At 47.3% G+C, this 17,337-nt stretch overlaps 3 protein-coding genes across 7 annotated transcripts; 2 read left to right on the top strand and 1 right to left on the bottom strand.

The window, feature by feature from the left end:
- Positions 1-201: 201 nt before the first annotated feature.
- LOC128750897 (serine/threonine-protein kinase/endoribonuclease IRE1-like) lies at positions 202-12,925 on the top strand. Its single transcript, XM_053851515.1, has 22 exons — positions 202-456; positions 4,732-4,852; positions 6,219-6,252; positions 6,416-6,488; positions 6,625-6,697; positions 7,384-7,506; positions 7,802-7,903; positions 7,987-8,248; positions 8,315-8,393; positions 8,467-8,626; positions 8,701-8,816; positions 8,880-9,074; positions 9,199-9,463; positions 9,529-9,619; positions 9,746-9,935; positions 10,015-10,114; positions 10,178-10,377; positions 10,460-10,607; positions 11,154-11,281; positions 11,397-11,520; positions 11,589-11,656; positions 11,747-12,925. The coding sequence occupies exons 1-22, from the start codon at positions 379-381 to the stop codon at positions 12,161-12,163; spliced, it is 3,147 nt and encodes a 1,048-aa protein (XP_053707490.1). The 5' UTR covers positions 202-378; the 3' UTR covers positions 12,164-12,925.
- Positions 12,792-15,059, bottom strand: tmem86b (transmembrane protein 86B). Its single transcript, XM_053851524.1, has 3 exons — positions 14,273-15,059; positions 13,960-14,203; positions 12,792-13,457 (listed from the first exon to the last, which is right to left on the bottom strand). The coding sequence occupies exons 1-3, from the start codon at positions 14,321-14,323 to the stop codon at positions 13,009-13,011; spliced, it is 744 nt and encodes a 247-aa protein (XP_053707499.1). The 5' UTR covers positions 14,324-15,059; the 3' UTR covers positions 12,792-13,008.
- aspdh (aspartate dehydrogenase domain containing) lies at positions 13,940-17,332 on the top strand. 5 transcript variants are annotated; one of them, XM_053851520.1, is made up of 9 exons: positions 13,940-14,124; positions 14,975-15,036; positions 15,096-15,144; positions 15,207-15,351; positions 15,410-15,494; positions 15,563-15,712; positions 16,374-16,597; positions 16,656-16,795; positions 17,221-17,332. In XM_053851520.1, the coding sequence occupies exons 1-9, from the start codon at positions 14,109-14,111 to the stop codon at positions 17,256-17,258; spliced, it is 909 nt and encodes a 302-aa protein (XP_053707495.1). In that variant the 5' UTR covers positions 13,940-14,108; the 3' UTR covers positions 17,259-17,332. The 5 variants fall into 5 exon arrangements, with proteins under 5 accessions (XP_053707495.1, XP_053707493.1, XP_053707497.1 ...); XM_053851518.1 differs by having other exon boundaries at positions 15,093-15,144; XM_053851522.1 differs by having other exon boundaries at positions 13,950-14,690; positions 15,093-15,144.
- The last annotated feature ends 5 nt before the right edge of the window (positions 17,333-17,337 follow it).

Below are 17,337 nucleotides of genomic sequence, written 5' to 3'. Positions count from 1 at the left end.
TTGTGTGCCCTAATTATCGAGCGTTTCCCCGTCATATAGGCCTTTGCTCCTTTGAACAAAAAATCCTCGCGATTCGTTGAGAAATATTTGTTTATGACATTAAGTACAACAAGAGGATATGTGTATCTTTCTCCGCTAGGTGGCAGCATGCATCATAACGTTCTTCACCATCCCCGGCATTAAACAAGAGAAGAAGAGTGAATGCGCTGAAAAGCACACACACTGGTTTACTCCAGGAAGAAGACACCGCTGGTGGTGTCTTACGGTTTCATGCCTCTAGCTTTTTAAGAACAGTCGCTCACCCCTGCTGCGAGACCGAACTATGTCTGTTTTAATGTGACTCCCCCGGACTAGTTCCCCCTCCCGGCTTCAACGAACATGGACTGGACTGTGAGCAGTCGGGCCCTGGTGTGGTGCATTCTGGCACTGCTCTGCTGCGCGGTATTTCCACAAAAGGTAAGAATTCAACCCAATGTAATGTCGTCCTGCTACCAACACGGTCGCACGTTATAAAATACACCTGTCGTCGAGCACATATGACATTTCAAGCGTTAATCATTGCTGTCCATCTGTCTGTGTTCTGGCGTGTTGTGGCGCATGTTCTTCCCAGATGTAGGCTAGTATTAGCCACAGGGCTAAAAGTGTGCTTGAAATGCATTTCAATTCGCTTCCCCGTCGGTGTGTTCCACGCTCTCATCCCCTTTTTCCAACTGAAATAGATTTATCGTTTTCAATTGTCAGCCTGAATCGAGGTTGTTGAGTTGTCATACTCGAGTCAGACTGTTAAAGTGACTGGATACCGGCGTGGCTGCTGCTTAACTGTCATCACTTTAGTATAAACAATTCTGTCCGTCATGTTTTTGTCAAATTCATTCTCCACAAGCGCCACTTGAACTTGACTTTCCTCTTCCTCTTCAGTATCTGACTTCCTTCAACCTCATTGATGTTGTGGACGAGATGCCAGCATGTTACATGTTTACTCCTTTGGTGTTTTTAAATATCACAAGGTCCTTCTCCACTCACGGTTTTTCTTCAAACGCCTTATTCAATGCAAATATCAATGACTTTCTGCATACCTTCAGACCTTTCTGTACCAATATTCTTTACTCTTGCCCCCCTCCACAATATTGACCTGCTCTATAACAACCCACTCCTGCCCCCACCTGAGGGGATAAATAAATTAGCCAAGTGGCTCATTATGTCATAAAATCGGGATGTTTTTTTTGGAGTGTTTCCTTCTGTTAAAGCCAAGCGGTACTAAGATATAGTGTTCTCTGAATCCAGGCGATTTTCGAATAAAAATGAAATTGATAAACGGCATTTGCTGTTGCATTTGAATGATATAACTTGGAGATGTGTGCACTCACCCTCTCAGCTGCCACAATACTCTCATAAAAACATGAATCCTTTGTTGAAACCTGAGTGGTGCTTTGAGTTCAGACTGAAAATGTTGCAGATGAGCATCATGTTTGGATTGCGGGAAGACAATTTGCTCATCAGCGGTTCATCTTTGAACAGCCAGTTGGCTAACAATCTAGTTAACCCACTCAGCTAAGTAGAGGATTAGCGGCCTCATAGATTTGTGGCCCCCGCATGTATTGTAGCAGAAGCTTAGCTCTTCAGTAGATCCCATCATCTGTTGAGTGAAACACTGTTGTTTGTGATTTTTCTTTATGAAAAGCAGCATGTGCAGTCTGGCTCGTCTTATCTCGCAAGTATAGATTGGGCTCAGCGTGTGCACCAACCAGATACAGCACGTGACTGACATCCTCTCCGCTGAAGCTATGACATACAAAGAGTAACTGATAAAGCCCAGTGTTTGTTCAATGGCCACTACTCAAACACACACACATCATTCTTTACTCCCTAACATTGAGTTGATCTCAGCAAGTTCTGTGACACCATGTCAACCTGCTTGCTTCTGAAGAGTAAAAGCATAGTCAGGTTTGCGGAACCCTAAGGGGTCAACTGCCTCAACCACTTTTCCACTGAGCAAATATCCTTCCAGATCATCTATTGAATGTTACAGCTTATTTGCTTTGCTGGAAGTAGATTTGTTTTAACTCTGAAGTATGCTGGAAAGATGATACTGCGGCTGACCCAGAAGATGTATGTTGCTAGATGTCTCTAGTAAACTTTGAACCTCAGGGGGTGAAAGATCTTAGGCAGATAGCACTTGACAATTAGCATAGCTTTTACGCGCCACAGGGGAAAATGATGCAGCTGCTGTTAGCCACTTCTCTCGCCAAGTACCGGTTGTAAATCAATTTCCATGTTTAAAAATTAGTTTGTCCTAAAAGACTTCAAAGGCCTTTTTATTGGGTGGGAAATTGTAGATGCATTGAACACTGAAATAAATAAAAACCTGATTCTCCTAGTGAGAAAACGTGGCGGAGCAATAGCAGCCAAAGCTACATTTTAATCCCTTAATGAGTCATTCTCAAGCCAAACATGAAGCAATGGTTACTGCAGCGGTGTCAAACTCAGTCACGCAGCAGGCCAAAATGTACGCACCTTATTGCAGGATACAGTCTGAACACAAGGTGATATCAAGCTTCCTTGATCGTTGGAGGCTAATTTTAGCCAAAGCATCTCTGCGGTTCACCACCGACTCCACATCAGAACACTCTGCTTTCTCACCTTGAAGCACAAGCATGTGCTCACCTCCCCACCTTTCATTAAATTCCTTTCCATCTGCATATCTAGTTTCCTTCTAAGTTGTGATCCATGATTGCTTGAGAACGACCTGTGGTCGCTTGTAATGACTTCTCCGCATCTCCAATACGAACCTGTCTTTAACAATACACTACAAAAATTTGAGACGGAAAACCATTTCTGCTCAGTTTAAAAAATGATGTCGCTCAACCAAACAGTGTGGGCTGTGTTGTGTGCGATTTCCAAAGACTTGGATCGGATCTCATGCCAAGCAAATGAGAGCAAATATTAGCTCTAACATTGACTCCCCTGTTTTGTTTGTCATTATTAATGAAAATCTTGACACTTCTCTTTTAATGGCTTCAATATTCTATGCATTCATGCCTGCACTTTCTTAGATTCCCCTTTTGTTTGTTATGTAATTACATCTTGAGTGTGTGTCTGAGCAGGGAGGGTTTTTTTGTGGAGTGGGAGAGCAGCCAGTTACATTATGTTCCCGGTGCTCAAGGTTGTGAAATTCTAACTCTTCACTGGGTTGTGATCTTTTGAGCGGAGCCGCGCTTGTGCGTGACCTCTGCATCAAACAATGGCTCAACGCGCTTTGGCGTGATCCGTTTCTGTTATGCAACAAGTGCAGAAACTTAAAAAAAAAAAAAGGAAGTCCGACTTCTAACTGAAGCGTAATGATGCAGTCTTTTCGATCGATTTTGTTGTTAGTTCCTCCGCTGGTATAGTTTGTTAAACAAACTAAACCCCTGGTGCTAGGATACAAAGTAGCTTGTGAAATTTCGTTTTACAACTGGAAACTATGACTCAAAAAATTGGCTTGTATGTATGACTGGTTTAAGCAGAGCCGCAGTCCAGCGGCAGAGGAAATCTTTTTTTTTTTTTTATTGTGAGGTGCTAACAGATGTTTGTGACCCTTGGCAGTGCGCCATGTGGGGGCGCGTGACCCCTACTGTTCACTTGTTGTGCAGTGAGAACTGCTGCAGGTGCACAATGTCAACACTAACGCTGGAGATTACACTGCTGGGATGTAGTGTTTGCAAACGTGAGTGTTCCTGGAGATCCTGGGTGGTTTGAATCTTTCCTGTCAACAACCAATCAGCTGCTGTTATGATACTTTTGTTTCGTATAATTTATCATTTATTTGGACCCAGAATGAGACGCGAACAATAGTTCTATCTCAAGTCATCCGCACATTGCCGTCACGCTGCTCTGGTGAGAGACTATATTTTTGGCATTGGACTTGACTCTGCACTGTTTGCTCTCAACACAACTCAACCTGACTTTGACCACATCACTGCCCAAGAGGACTGAAGGGCAGCTCGCCCACCAAAGCTTCATAGAGAATCATTAATAGGTCATCTTGCTGTAGTCAAGCATATGTGGCTTTCATTGAATAGATTTGCAACCTTTGTGAGAAACCCACCAACATTGAAGGAAAAAGTTGCTGGACACAGTACTGCGGCACATGGTGATGCACTAGCTCAAGTCATTGGATCACTGAGTGTCATCACTATTGCTCAAGTTCAGGTGGTCAGTGGAAAAGCTAGAGTCGATAAACTCAATATTAACTGATATTGTTGTAGAGCAACTCTTTCTTTCTATGAGAAAGGTGGCGACTTGAGCTCCAAATGAAACCTCAAACTTGTGAACAATGTTCTTGTCTTCCCATTGTACCGTGTATTTAAGCGTCCCGCGATGACGTCCCTCGCTGACTCTCTCTATTGGCATACTCAAAATGTGCTGAGCAAGGTGTTTTCCTTTACCTGTACAAAGCTTATCTGGTACACAAATATTGAGCTTTCAGAGAAAAGCGTGAAAGTTAAATACCTGACGGTGCAGTGTAGCAACAGCCAGTTGTTTCCCTCTGTGTAGTTGTCTGTATTGTCTTATCTACCGAGGCTCGCTCAGAATGCCATGGCAGACCTTGTTGAGTCCATTATAAGTCGAGTCAGGCCTCAGTGATGAGCAGGAGAAAAGACTTGTGAGAATGTTTTTGGCTGTTTAGGGATGTTGGAACTCTGAATGATGTCAGTTGTGTGTTGACTGTATTTTTCTTGATGTCTGCAGGGGCTGTGCAGTGCCAGCACAGTCGCGCTCCCTGAGAGTCTCCTCTTTGTGTCTACACTCGATGGAAACCTGCATGCTGTGAGCAAGAAATCCGGCTCGATCAAGTGGACTCTGAAAGAAGGTAGGTCTCTCAGGAACAAGCTGGTGTAGCAAAGGCCCCACATGTTCTGCTGGAGGTGGAGAAGAAGTGTAATAATTAACCAAGAGATGTGCAGATGTAGCCTGTAATGTATGGCGCGTTCATAGAAAAGAGAGTTGGAAGTTTTTTTTGGTTTTTTTTTAAGGGTTGTTCTATTCAGTTACTTAATTTTTTGGTGACCTGAAATAAAACTCTAGTTTATTTCATTCCTTATTTTCAATTTTCCATTCATTCTAACTGAAAGCCAGAGTTGAGCTGAAATTTTAGAGCCTCACAAGCCGCCATCATGAATGAGCAAGTGGCTGGTTCCGCCTGCATCGTCTGTTTTTCCATGGGAGCTGGTGAATTGTAATGAGGCTTTTTCTGTTCCACTCATCACACACCTGTTATTTTGCTGAAGCAGAAGGCAGTAAATCCTTGTTTGGGTCAGGCATAGTTGACCGATACCTCTCGACGCCATGTCACTGTCTGTTGCTATAATGTTTGTTTGGGCTCCCGGGGGGTTTTGCCGAGATGCTTATTTGTCTGTCAGCACTGGACTCCACCTCTCTATTGTGTTGCAGTCTCTGCAATTACATTGAACGTATACACTGACACTGTGGGCCACTGCAGTTTCAAGCTCATCCTCCACTTCCTCATTCTCTTTTGGGGCAAGCAGATCAGACGTCTGCCTCGCCCTGAAGGTGCATCCTGCGGGGAGCCGTTTGAGTAGTCAGATGGATTTGGGCGTGTGTGAGCCCGGGTACATCAACCTGATCACGTTAGGTGTCGCCACCACTAACCAGGTCAAAACGGGATTAGCATCTTGAATATTCTGACACCATCCTGTCCTGAATACACAGCCTTGCTTCAGGGTCTTGCAATGGAGGGGGTCAGGAGGGAATACTGTGGAGCCTTGGTCATAAGATCTCTCTGCTCTCCTTCGGAAAGGTCTATAGAATGCAGCTGATAATCGTGGAAAAACAAATAGAATGAAGTGCATTTCAATTAATCTTGATTTTCTACAAGTAAAAATATGTCAAGAGGGTGGAGTGTTGTGATAAATCTCTCAACACTGATGGAGTCATTTATCAAGAGGTAATGTTCTATTAACCAAAGTGTGCAAGTTATTCCGGTAAATATTAAAAAGCTGATCTTAATAATACACATCTCATGTTCATGATCAAGGACTGACTGAATAAATATTATTTGAGAAATGTGGTTGTGATCTGAATGAGAAGAGAACTGCTCTGTGTTGAGTTAACCCTGTATATCAGGTTGTGCCCTTTCATTGCTTTCATTTTTTTAAGGGCTTAAAGTACTTTTTCATGCTCTCACAAGTGGTCATGCCTGCTTGTTCTCTCCACAGATCCAGTTCTTCAGGTCCCGACCCACGTGGCAGAGTACGTATCCATGAGTGTGGTGTGTCCTCGGTGTATCATGTGTCCATACACTGTTATTCTGAATGGAGATGGTCATTGTAGTGTCTCACATAGTCCTTCCTTTGAAAGTTAATGTGTGTGAACATTGGTGTTGGTGGTGTGATGGCAAGGTTTTCTCTTACAGACCAGCCTTTTTGCCCGACCCCAATGACGGCAGTCTCTATTCTTTGGGAGGGAAGAAGAACGAAGGCTTGACCGTAAGAGGAAATGGCTTTATCTAATAGAATAATCTCTGCTGTTCCCCAATCGGTCGAATGTGTGTCAGTGCGGTGAGTTTGACAGGGTTTGTAGCTGGTAAAACTTTCTCTCTCTCTCTCTCTCTCTCCTCAACAGAAATTGCCGTTCACAATTCCAGAGTTGGTCCAAGCGTCTCCCTGCCGTAGCTCTGATGGAATCCTTTACATGGGTGAGATGGAGGGCTTCTGTCAGCACGGAGCTTCATGAGTGTTGAGCAAAGCGCGAGCCCCGTGTTCGATACCAAACATCAGAGTGATTTCACAGCAACGGCTGCGTAGCTGTGAAATCACTCTGTGAAGCTGATAACAAACAAATGTCCAAGATGGCGGACTTCTTCTGTCAGTGTTGCTCATTGTTGTTGCTCAGGAGATCAACCACTTAGTTGACTTTGGAAACTGAATGGTTTTTGAAAACATTTTTAGTGCAATTAAATGTATCATATTTTAAGAAAATAATTTCTCGCGTCTCAAGATTGTGTGGTTCACAACGCAGATGTCCCACTTCAAGCTTTGATGGTTGTACTGGGCCAGCAAATCCCAGATTCAGTCTCCACTCCCCGTGATCCGGTCCAGCGTGGCCCTCTGTGAAATTCCTGTTTGACACGACCTCCCTGCAATTCCTGTCTTGAGCTCTATAATTGCAGCTCCACCTCACATTGAGAAAATGATTGTGTCGCTACATCCAACAACAAACACCGACTCAATGGTTTCAGCAAAGAATTTCTCCACCCTGATCTGAAAATGTCTTCTGATTCATGAATTCTCCTCATTGCCTAACTAAACCAATGGAAAAGGGCCAGTGTGGACTGTGTGAATGTGAGTTAGCTCTGACAATTTATTCCTCCTTGATGTGCAGGTAAGAAGCAAGACTTGTGGTACGTGGTGGACCTTCTGACTGGGGAGAAGCAGCAGACACTGACGTCTTCCTTCGCGGAGATGTTGTGTCCGTCTTCGTCACTTCTCTATCTGGGGCGCACTGGTAAATACTCCATCACTTTAGCTGCAGTTTTCACAAAGCTCATGGTAATAACACTGAATGCCTAACTGAAGGATGTCAGTACAATGTAAACAAGATGAGTTTTGGGATTTAGATTAAGCATTGTAAGTGTAAATAATGGTGATCTGAGATGGGGCCGATGATGTAACGTCACTTTGACAGCCAGTTTTTCTGCACGGCAAATGCATTCCACCTGGTGATTAAAGCCTTGGATCACACGTGACTGCAGCAGACGGTTGTTATGAAAGACTGTTGAACATATTTGTCTATTCGCCAGAGTACACCATCACCATGTACGACACCAAGAGCAGAGAGCTCCGCTGGAATGCCACCTACTCGGACTACGCCTCCACCCTTCCTGACGACGACAGCAAATATAGTAAGACTCAAAAGCAAATATAAGACTCCTGGACTCTGGCTCAAGTCTCAAATGTGACAGTGTTTTTTTTTTGCCGCACACAGAGATGGCTCATTTTGTGTCCAACGGGGACGGCCTGGTGGTGACCGTGGACAGCGAGTCTGGAGATGTCCAGTGGGTCCAGAACTATAACTCCCCCGTGGTGGCCATGTATATCTGGCAGCGCGAGGGCCTGCGCAAAGTCTCCCACACCAACGTCGCCGTGGAAACCCTGCGGTACCTCACCTTTATGTCGGGGGAAGTGGGGCGCATCACCCAGTGGAAGTACCCTTTTCCCAAGGAGATGAAGCCCAAGAATAAGTTGATGTAAGCAGCTACACACGTCACTCATGGCTTTATGTGTGCATGTTAAACACTGCTTTTCTCTGTCAGGGCAACTCTGTACGTGGGCAAATACTCCACCAGCCTGTATGCGTCGCCCTCGCTGGTTCACGACGGAGTCACTGTGGTGGTGAGAGACGCTTTTCATGTGTGGTTTTCATGAGTCGTCCCATCCTTCATCTCAAAACATCCCCTCCACTCAGCCTCGGGGAAGTTCCTTTCCCATGCTGGAAGGTCCCGACAGCCTGGAGACGGACGAGGACAAAGAGTGCGTCATCACGCCGAGCACCAGCGTCAAGTTTAACGCTGCGCTCCGAGAGAAGAACCGCATCAACTTCATGAGGAATTCTCTCCTCCTCATCGGTACCGTTTGCTAGCTTTAGCATGATGGTTCCAGATCACCTCCATGGTGTGAGTGATGTGCACTGTTGTTGCAGGACATCATGAGATGCCTCCTGAAGCTCACCCCAAGATCCTGGAGAAATTCCCAGAAAGCTTCCCCCGCAACCAAGGCAACGTCATCCCGCCCACGACTGACAAGAAAGTAGAAGAGGTTTGTTTCTTCAGTGCCGTCTCAGTTGAGCACAGCCATTCATTTCCCTTTATGATGCTGCAGAAGGTCAATGACAGTGGCATGGATGAAGGCCCCGCCCCCTCTTTGCCGGACACGTCCATCCAAGAGCCTGGCATCAGCAGCCTCCCTACCCGAACCGAGGCTTCTGTGGATTCCATGCTGAAAGATATGGCCACCATCATCTTCTCTACCTTCTTGCTGGCAGGCTGGGTGGCCTTCGTGATCACCTACCCGAAGGCAAGTGCGCCATCTGCTGTTCAGCAGGGAGAACTACACTTGTCTATCATCTTTAGATTTTCAGTTTATCTTCCTGAAATGAAACGTGATTTTTTTTCCTAACTTTTCGATTTGGTGCTTGCAGAGTGTCCACAAGCAGCAGCAGCTGCAGCACCAGGAGTTCCAGAGACAGATGGAGGAGCGCTTGGAGCTGTTGCAGAGGCAGCAGCCCTTCCCTCCCGCAGACATGGGCCTGGCTCTGACCCCAGACAGTGACTACCTGGAGGTGGCTCACGCTCGCTCCGACTGCTCCGACCACAGCAGTCCAAACGTCACCCCTCGTGCCTCCAACCACTCCAACCTGTCTGTTTCTGAGCTGGGCTGCTCTGCTGCCGAGCATGAAGACGGAGGTGAAGTGCCAAAGACTTTCTCTCTTCACACTTATTTGCTCAGACTTGACATTCTGTGCTTCTAGATGATGACTCCGTCTTGGTCAGAGTGGGAAACATAACTTTTCAGCCCAAGCAGGTGTTGGGTCACGGCGCTGAGGGCACCATCGTTTACAGGTAGGTTTGTGTGTAGAGCCCCCACCGCATCATCATCATCATCATCATCATCATCATCATCATCATCATCATCATCATCATCATCATCATCACTGTGAAACTGCAATACCTGTGTTTTTCCTCTAGGGGCCAGTTTGACAATCGACCAGTGGCGGTGAAGAGGATTCTGCCCGAATGTTTCAGCTTCGCCGACCGCGAGGTTCAACTGCTGCGGGAGTCGGACGAGCACCCAAACGTCATTCGGTACTTCTGCACGGAGCGGGACCGCCAGTTCCAGTACATCGCCATCGAGCTCTGCGCCGCCTCACTTCAAGAGGTGCCATGTCTCGCACAGACCTGCAGCTCATAAAGCACCCGCCTGGCTCTCCTCTCACTCCTGTGTCTCATCCCCTCAGTATGTGGAACGGACGGACTTCGACCGTCACGGGCTGGAGCCAGTGGTGCTGCTGCAGCAAACCATGTCGGGGCTCGCTCATCTCCACTCTCTCAACATCGGTAGGCCCCTCCACCGCTTGGTCAGTGTCCCCACTCCTGGGTCCTCATCTGTTTTCTCTCCAGTCCACAGAGACCTGAAACCTCACAACATCCTGGTGTCCATGCCCAACGCACATGGCCGGGTTCGTGCCATGATCTCTGACTTTGGCTTGTGCAAGAAATTGGCCGTCGGCCGACACAGCTTCAGCAGGAGGTCCGGGGTTCCGGGCACGGAGGGCTGGATCGCCCCGGAGGTGCTCAGCGAGGACTGCAAAGATAATCCGGTTCGTGGTGGTTTTTGTTTTTGTTTTTTTTAAGATGGGAACCAAGGGCTCTGCTTGACTGCTCCTGTCCTGCATCTTTCAGACCTGCGCCGTCGACATCTTCTCCGCTGGTTGCGTCTTTTACTATGTGGTGTCCCAGGGATCCCACCCTTTTGGAAAATCCCTGCAAAGGCAGGCCAACATCCTGCTGGGAACCTGCAGCCTCCAGCACCTCCAGCCGGATGTGCACGGTGAGAGACTACAAGACACATGTTTCACGTGCATCAGTGGATGAGTCACCTGACCTCATGCTCCCAACACGTTTTCCTGAGGAATATGAAAATGATAATCTCCCTAGGGCAGGGGTCACCAAGGGCACTGTGTGACCCGAAGGACTGCCATCAGTTCGGTACACTCTTCTGCAGTCACGCTATATAATGGATGATAAATTATATTCCTCTCAAATACTTCTCTCATTGCTGAGTTTTCACGAAAATAACCAATGGTCTAACAATAGAGAAAAACTATCATAACATAATAACATGGTTATTACATGTAAATATGAATTATGACCATGTTGGTAACCCCTGCTCCAGTGGGTCTTGAGTTTCTCATGCTCCAACCTATTCCCCAGAGCACGGTCTGCAAATATCCTGAGAAGAGAAAAGTGTATTTCAATGTCAGTCCCAATCTTTCCCCACCAGTGGCCCTCACAAAGCCACATCATGACAGACCGTCTCCGCCCTAAAACCATCTGAGTTGTTACTGGAAAATGTATGAATAACTTGAATGTGCAGGTGACATCGTGGCGCGTGACCTCATCGAGAAAATGTTGAGCGAGAAGCCTCACCAGCGTCCGGCGGCGGAGTGCGTCCTCAAACACCCCTTCTTCTGGAGCCTGGAGAAAGAGCTGCAGTTCTTTCAGGTGTGTGCTCTGAGGGTTATGTTGGAGGAAACACACTCTCCTCACGCGGTGGGCAGAGCTTGTTGGGTGTATTGCAGTGGTGCTCGCAGACAGCAGACTGATGTGTTGCATGCAGGATGTGAGCGACAGAATCGAGAAGGAGCCCCTGGACGGACCCATCGTCCGGCGGCTGGAGTACGGTGGCCGAGCGGTGGTGAAGGGTGACTGGAGGGAGCACATCACCGTGCCGCTGCAGACAGGTACTTTGATACTGCGGAGATGTTTCCCTGCACAGAAGTGACCAGTTCCACCTCAACTGTCTTTTAAGATTTGAGGAAGTTCCGTTCCTACAAGGGCGGCTCAGTGCGAGACCTCCTCCGAGCCATGAGGAACAAGGTGGGTCATCTTTCACACCAGTAAAACGCTGTGTTTCGGAGTGTTTGACCCGAGCTGCCTTCCTCACCTCACCTCACCTCACCTCACCAGAAACATCATTACCGGGAGCTGCCGTCGGAGGTGCAGGACACTCTGGGTTCCATCCCTGATGACTTTGTCTCCTACTTCACCTCACGTTTCCCTCACCTGCTGATGCACACATACCTGGCCATGCGGACCTGCACACAGGAAAGGCCTTTCTTGCCTTACTACTCCACTGCTGAGCAGTTCTTAAAGACAGACGCCCTCCACACGCACCAAAGGCCACGGGGCCACACCAAGACTCACACCAGTGCACCCGCACCTCCGTCCCAGACCCAGGAGTTGACCCCAGTGTTGAACACTGACAAACCCCTGGAGTCCGCTCCCTGCAGTGACGAGCCGGAGCAGACACACAGTAACCTGCACTGTCACACTCACTGCCAAAAAGAGCCGCACCCTTCCACAGCGATCAGCGAACCAGAGTGACCCGCACCGCAGACGTTTTGACCCACGTCCGCACTGCCTTAGAGGCCAAGCAGCTGTGTGCTGACGAGGACCAGGCCTGCAGCGCCTGGGATCCCCCACCAGACTCAGCTGTCCACCCTCCAGCCAAGTGCCTCCTTCTGCTCCCAAGGCTTTCATGACGAACCATCCTGCTGTAGTGAGCTCCCGACACCAATAGGGGCGCTGTTTCTCGCTCTGCTACACAGGCGTTTCACTATTTTGTATTGGCGTGGCAAAAACGCCTCTTGGTGTCTGAAATGTCGTCGAGCATGCCGTGTTCTCACGTGCACCTTTTCACCGCAGAAGTATGGGATGCAGATATGCTGTTTTATACGATTAAGATCTTTGATGTCGAATCATCTAATGTTGTGCCTTTTGTATTTTTTTTTATTTTTTATTCACCTTCTGGGTTCAGATCTTTTAATGAACTATGCTTAATGCTGCTAAATCGCTTGTCAGTAATTTAAAATTGTGGTGTTTACAATGTTTTATACAATGCAGGAGGTGGAGTCATGCAAGTGTTCGCATTTGAGTTTGTTTTAATTGGTCATGTTTTTTAAGAGTAGGCTTTTTTTTTTTTTTTTTTTTTTTTTTACTTCCTCTCTGTGACTCGTATTTTCTTTGCTCATTCGCGACAAAGCCTGTTCAATTGTGACAAAGATTTTTAATAAATTATATATAACACATTTCTCACTTTTCCTGCTGCCTCAAACATCACCAGCAGCTGTTTAGGAGCAAGTATTTAATAATAAAACCAAGTATAAACATGAAAAGAGTGTTTAGTGCAGTCGATATATTAGCATGGGGTGTTTGGTCCTTTATTTTCCTCAGGACCGCTTCCATTTTGCAAAGTCGTCCTTGCTTTCCACAGCTCTCACGTCTCCCACGGCGATCAGCATTTGGGCCAGGTAGTAGGTCACCATGACGATGGAGTTTCCGTTGTCCACCTTCATGACCTTAAAGACCTGCAGCGCCAGCGACAGGTCAGATATCATGAAGATCAGGCTTCCCAGGACTGTCAGGAACTGCCCGCTTCTGATGGCCAGCGAGCCCATGAGCGCGATCAAGAGGATGTAGACGGCCACCCCGGGGGTCAGGAGGTCGGCGTGCGGGTCCTTCTGCAGGAAGGGATACAAGTAGGCGTAGAAGCCTGCTCCTAACAGGACCAGGATGAGGTAGAGCAGGCGAGTCCAGGAGGAAGATGAGTAGCTTGTGTAGCGAGACGAGAGGAAGGTGGCGGAGTAGAGCAGGTGAGCCACGGCAAACGCTCCCATACCTGGGGAAAGGAATCGTGAACGTCATGTATGTGAATACATCTTACAATTGTACCCAATATTGCACCTATGTTCAAACCCAGCCACTCATTTACACCCTATATTATTGCGTTTAGCTCATGGGACAGCAGGTGGCAGTAGCGTTCTAGTACTCTGATGGCAGCGTTTCTTGAAATCCATCCATTTTTGGGCGGATATTTTTGCTCACAGACAGACAGAGGAACGCTGTTGATCACATGACCGCTCGGTGGAGGTAATACAATATTTTTTTTCCTCTTCCACATTGAGTCAAGCCGGTCAGGAATGTTTTGAAACATGAAAGGAAACATCCAGCTGCCAAGCTATGAGAGTTTTAATGATCAGAGATGTATTTATGTTGGAATATGTATCAAGATTTGAAGTGTGTAAAATGCAATACATCAAACTCGGTTAAATGTGTGATATAAAGTGACTCCTAAATTGTTTATGGTTTTTCATATTAAGGAGCTGAGACGCTGGTGTTACCGTGGACGAAGAGCTCTGACCACACCAGGCAGACGTCACCCACAGCCGACAGGATCAGTCCTCCTCCCACTCCCAGCACGCTCCGGCCTCCGTTCCAGATCAGCACGGTGAGAGCCAGCAGCAGCGTCGGTGCCGACTTGATCCCAGCGATGGTGACGGACGCTGGTGAGTCTGGAGTCCACAGGTTGAAGTAGAGAGCGGAGGCCATGAAGAAAGGCAACAGGGAGAAGAACAGAGCGCAGGACTGGAGGAGGAGACACCTGTTACTATCATGAGGGAGATAAAAGCCAAAATAACAAGGGAAGATTCGCACCACATTTCTCCTCTGGCGCCGATCAAAGGCATCAGTCTCCAGGATGTCCATCTTTTCTGGCCCGGTTCTGGTGTCAGTGACCGCGACTAGCTCCTCGACGCGCTCAGCCACTTCTCTCGCGGCCTGTCTGACTGAACTTTAGACCGGTCCTCGTTGTCTGATCGCTCCCTGATAATCGACGCCGGAGAAATCCTGACCTTTGACCTGCTCCACAGCAATATATTAGTGACATCAGCAAGAAGTTCAAAGTTGAGGACACAGTGAGCAAATAACACGGTTGTTGTTTCGCCTTTCATGTTTCATGTCAGTGAAACTAATGGCTGAGTTTTCCCTGTTTGCACAGAGGCTTGTGGCGGAAGCAAAGGAGTTGAACCACAGACCTCAGTGTGCCGAGGGGAGATGTGACTCAGTCATCAGTGTACGACATTGTTTTTTTTCATTTAAGTTATTAAAAATACAGAAATCCTTTTGAATAAATGTTTGAGTTGTGAAGGAAAAAGTCCCAACATGCACTGCAGCTGTAATAACAGAGACAGAGGGTGAATTCCAGTTTGAATTTTCATAAAGTCCATCCCATAATAATCCAGACTGGACTGTTTATCCAGTGATGAGGTTCCTCTGTGGTCTGGCAGTGCCAGGCTGAAGATGCACCTGGAGGCGGAGCTTCTGATGACAAGTTGGAATAATGATTGACTTGTGCAGGCCGGACCTTGGACCCGGCTCAGTGGCCGCGTGAATCTGAGAGTGGTGCTGCGGATTATCAGGTGAAAGATGCAATAAACAAGAGTCAAGATTAGGCTCCTCATTGATGATCTCTTAGCAGGACATGGCAACCAGCTGCAGGATTGGAGTCGTAGGATTCGGTCACCTAGGTCAGAGCCTTGTCTGGAGGCGGCGTCTCTTGAGTGCCACGGTGAAACTGTGTGGTCTGCAGGGCAGTTCCTGGTGCGGAAGATCCTGGAAGATGGAGCTGAAGTCGGGTTGGCGTTGGCTTTTGTCTGGAACCGAAACCCTCAGAAGCTCAGAGGTCTGGTTCCAGACCAGCATATTCTGGAGGATCTTGCTTCCTTCTCAGACAGGCGAGTTGAAAGTTCAGCTAAAGTTTTAGCGTCAATGAACGTCCCCTCCGTGTGACAGGCGCTGTGATGTGATCGTGGAGGTGTGTCACCCGCAAATCGTCCGAGAGTTCGGCCTCCTCTTCCTCTCTCAGTCACACTTCATGGTGAGAGTCTTTTCTTTTTACATTCCTCATCTAAAATTCAAGTTTTACGTGTTGTTTGTTTTGGGTAGGTGGGCTCCCCTTCCTCTCTCTCTGACCCCGAGCTGAACCACAACCTTCGGCAGGCGGCTTGTGACCATGGGAGGACTCTGTATGTGCCCAGTGGGGCGCTGTGGGGGGGTCAGGACATACAGCGGCTGAGCGACTGCGGCGGACTGAAGGTAGCACTCCTCAGTGTTTAGTCTACTTCAAGCAAGTTAGACACTAGAAAACAATTGAACCAAGTGACAAGCAGCTGGACTGTTGTTTAGTTCAAAGTTTGCTTTTTGGTTTTAAAGTTGCCAAAAAGCTAAATGCTCAACAAAATAAATGCGCTCCAAAATGTAAAGACAGAAGGATTAATTGTTTTTATGAAGCAAGTTCAGACAAAGAATGCTAAGGATTTGTCTGGAAACTCAACACTAGAATAAAATCACGCAAAAGAGAAGTGATAAAATCGAACCAGTTATTGAGAGCAATTGGACGCATTTGAAACAAATACATTTTCTGCTATTTGTTTCTGCAAATAGCCTGGAAAATGACAGCTGGGTCTCAGTAACTTCAGTGTTTCCACAATTTTCTATAGGACTTTAAGTACAGGTCACTTTGACCGAGGTTCCTTTGGTGGTGGGATTTTTGGGACTGGGATTTTTTCAATGAACCAACGGTGCCATGGCCAGAAAAAGGTTGAAAAACACTGGTTTTGTTGTTATAGACTGTCAGTGACACATTTTCTAGGCTGGATTCATTCACCAGCTTCACATTTCTATGGATGAAAACGTTTCATTTAATAGTGAAAATAAAAACAAATCTCTCTCGCTTCAACTTCTCATGTATTTCCAGGCTTTGTTTATCAGAATGTCAAAGCATCCATCCTGCTTCCGGCTGACCGGAGATGTCCTCTCAGACTGGGCAGAAGACGAGGGCAGGCGGGTTCTATATAGCGGCTCTGTGGCAGAGCTGTGCCCGCTCGCCCCCAACAACGTCAACACCATGGCGGCGGCGGCAGTGGCCGCCGGGTTTCTGGGTTTCTCCGGTGTGCGGGGAGAGATCGTGTCAGACACGGCGTGAGTGGAAGGCTCGTTCACTGTGAAGCTGCCTGGTGTCACAGCTTGAACTCTGCAGGTTGAGAGACTACCACGTGGTGGAGGTGGAGGTGACCGGACCTGACGGGTTCTCTGTGAAGACGGTGAGGAGGAATCCAGCCCGACTCGGAGCCGTGACGGGCAGCGCGACGTACAGCTCCTTCTGGAATAGTTTACTCGGTGAGATTTCTGGAAGCTTTTAGTTTTGCTCGAATCTTGGGCGCTACAAGGGTCATGGTCAAGGAGAGAGAGACCTGGAACAGGAAGTCTGGTCCAAGCCGACCCTTGTGACCCCAATTTCATTTAAACCAAAGACAAAAGAAGGATGGAAATCATTGTATTTGACATTGGTTTTCAGACTCATTCTGGGAAACTTCTGTCCGTCACAGACTCTTTAGGCCAGGGATTCTCACCTGGTGGGGAACCAAAGTGGGGCGCAAAACATCCGTCTAAAAAATGACATTAATAAACTACAATATGGTTTCAAACTTCTATAAAATAAAGTTAAAACCCCAGTGTTAGGGTCAAATACGAGTGAAATGGGACACAGCTTGCTCCTGCACATTGATGTAATAATTGTTCCCCTGTTTTCTGTTCCCCTCCAGTCTGCAAAGGTCATGGAGGAAGAGTTTATCTGTGCTGAAGCAGCTGAATATTCCTGAAACATGGTACAATGGTTGCCCCCCTCCCTCAGAATAAAGAGCCAGGTATCACCAAGCACT

This window comes from Synchiropus splendidus, chromosome 19 (genome assembly GCF_027744825.2).
Source record: "Synchiropus splendidus isolate RoL2022-P1 chromosome 19, RoL_Sspl_1.0, whole genome shotgun sequence".
Lineage (NCBI taxonomy): Eukaryota > Metazoa > Chordata > Actinopteri > Syngnathiformes > Callionymidae > Synchiropus > Synchiropus splendidus.
The sequence above is the reverse complement of the archived record's forward strand: the minus strand, read 5'-3'. Positions and strand labels throughout refer to the sequence as shown.

Coding starts and splice junctions, on each gene's coding strand:
- LOC128750897 (XM_053851515.1), top strand. CDS start 379: ATGGACTGGACTGTGAGCAGTCGGGCCCTGGTGTGGTGCATTCTGGCA. Junction 7,904..7,986: donor TGACGACGACAGCAAATATA/GTAAGACTCAAA, acceptor TGCCGCACACAG/AGATGGCTCATTTTGTGTCC. Junction 8,249..8,314: donor AAGCCCAAGAATAAGTTGAT/GTAAGCAGCTAC, acceptor TTTCTCTGTCAG/GGCAACTCTGTACGTGGGCA.
- aspdh (XM_053851518.1), top strand. Junction 15,037..15,092: donor GTGGTGCTGCGGATTATCAG/GTGAAAGATGCA, acceptor ATGATCTCTTAG/CAGGACATGGCAACCAGCTG. Junction 16,598..16,655: donor GAGATCGTGTCAGACACGGC/GTGAGTGGAAGG, acceptor TGAACTCTGCAG/GTTGAGAGACTACCACGTGG.
- tmem86b (XM_053851524.1), bottom strand. CDS start 14,323: ATGGACATCCTGGAGACTGATGCCTTTGATCGGCGCCAGAGGAGAAAT. Junction 14,204..14,272: donor GGCGCCAGAGGAGAAATGTG/GTGCGAATCTTC, acceptor CTCCTCCTCCAG/TCCTGCGCTCTGTTCTTCTC. Junction 13,458..13,959: donor GTCAGAGCTCTTCGTCCACG/GTAACACCAGCG, acceptor TCCTTTCCCCAG/GTATGGGAGCGTTTGCCGTG.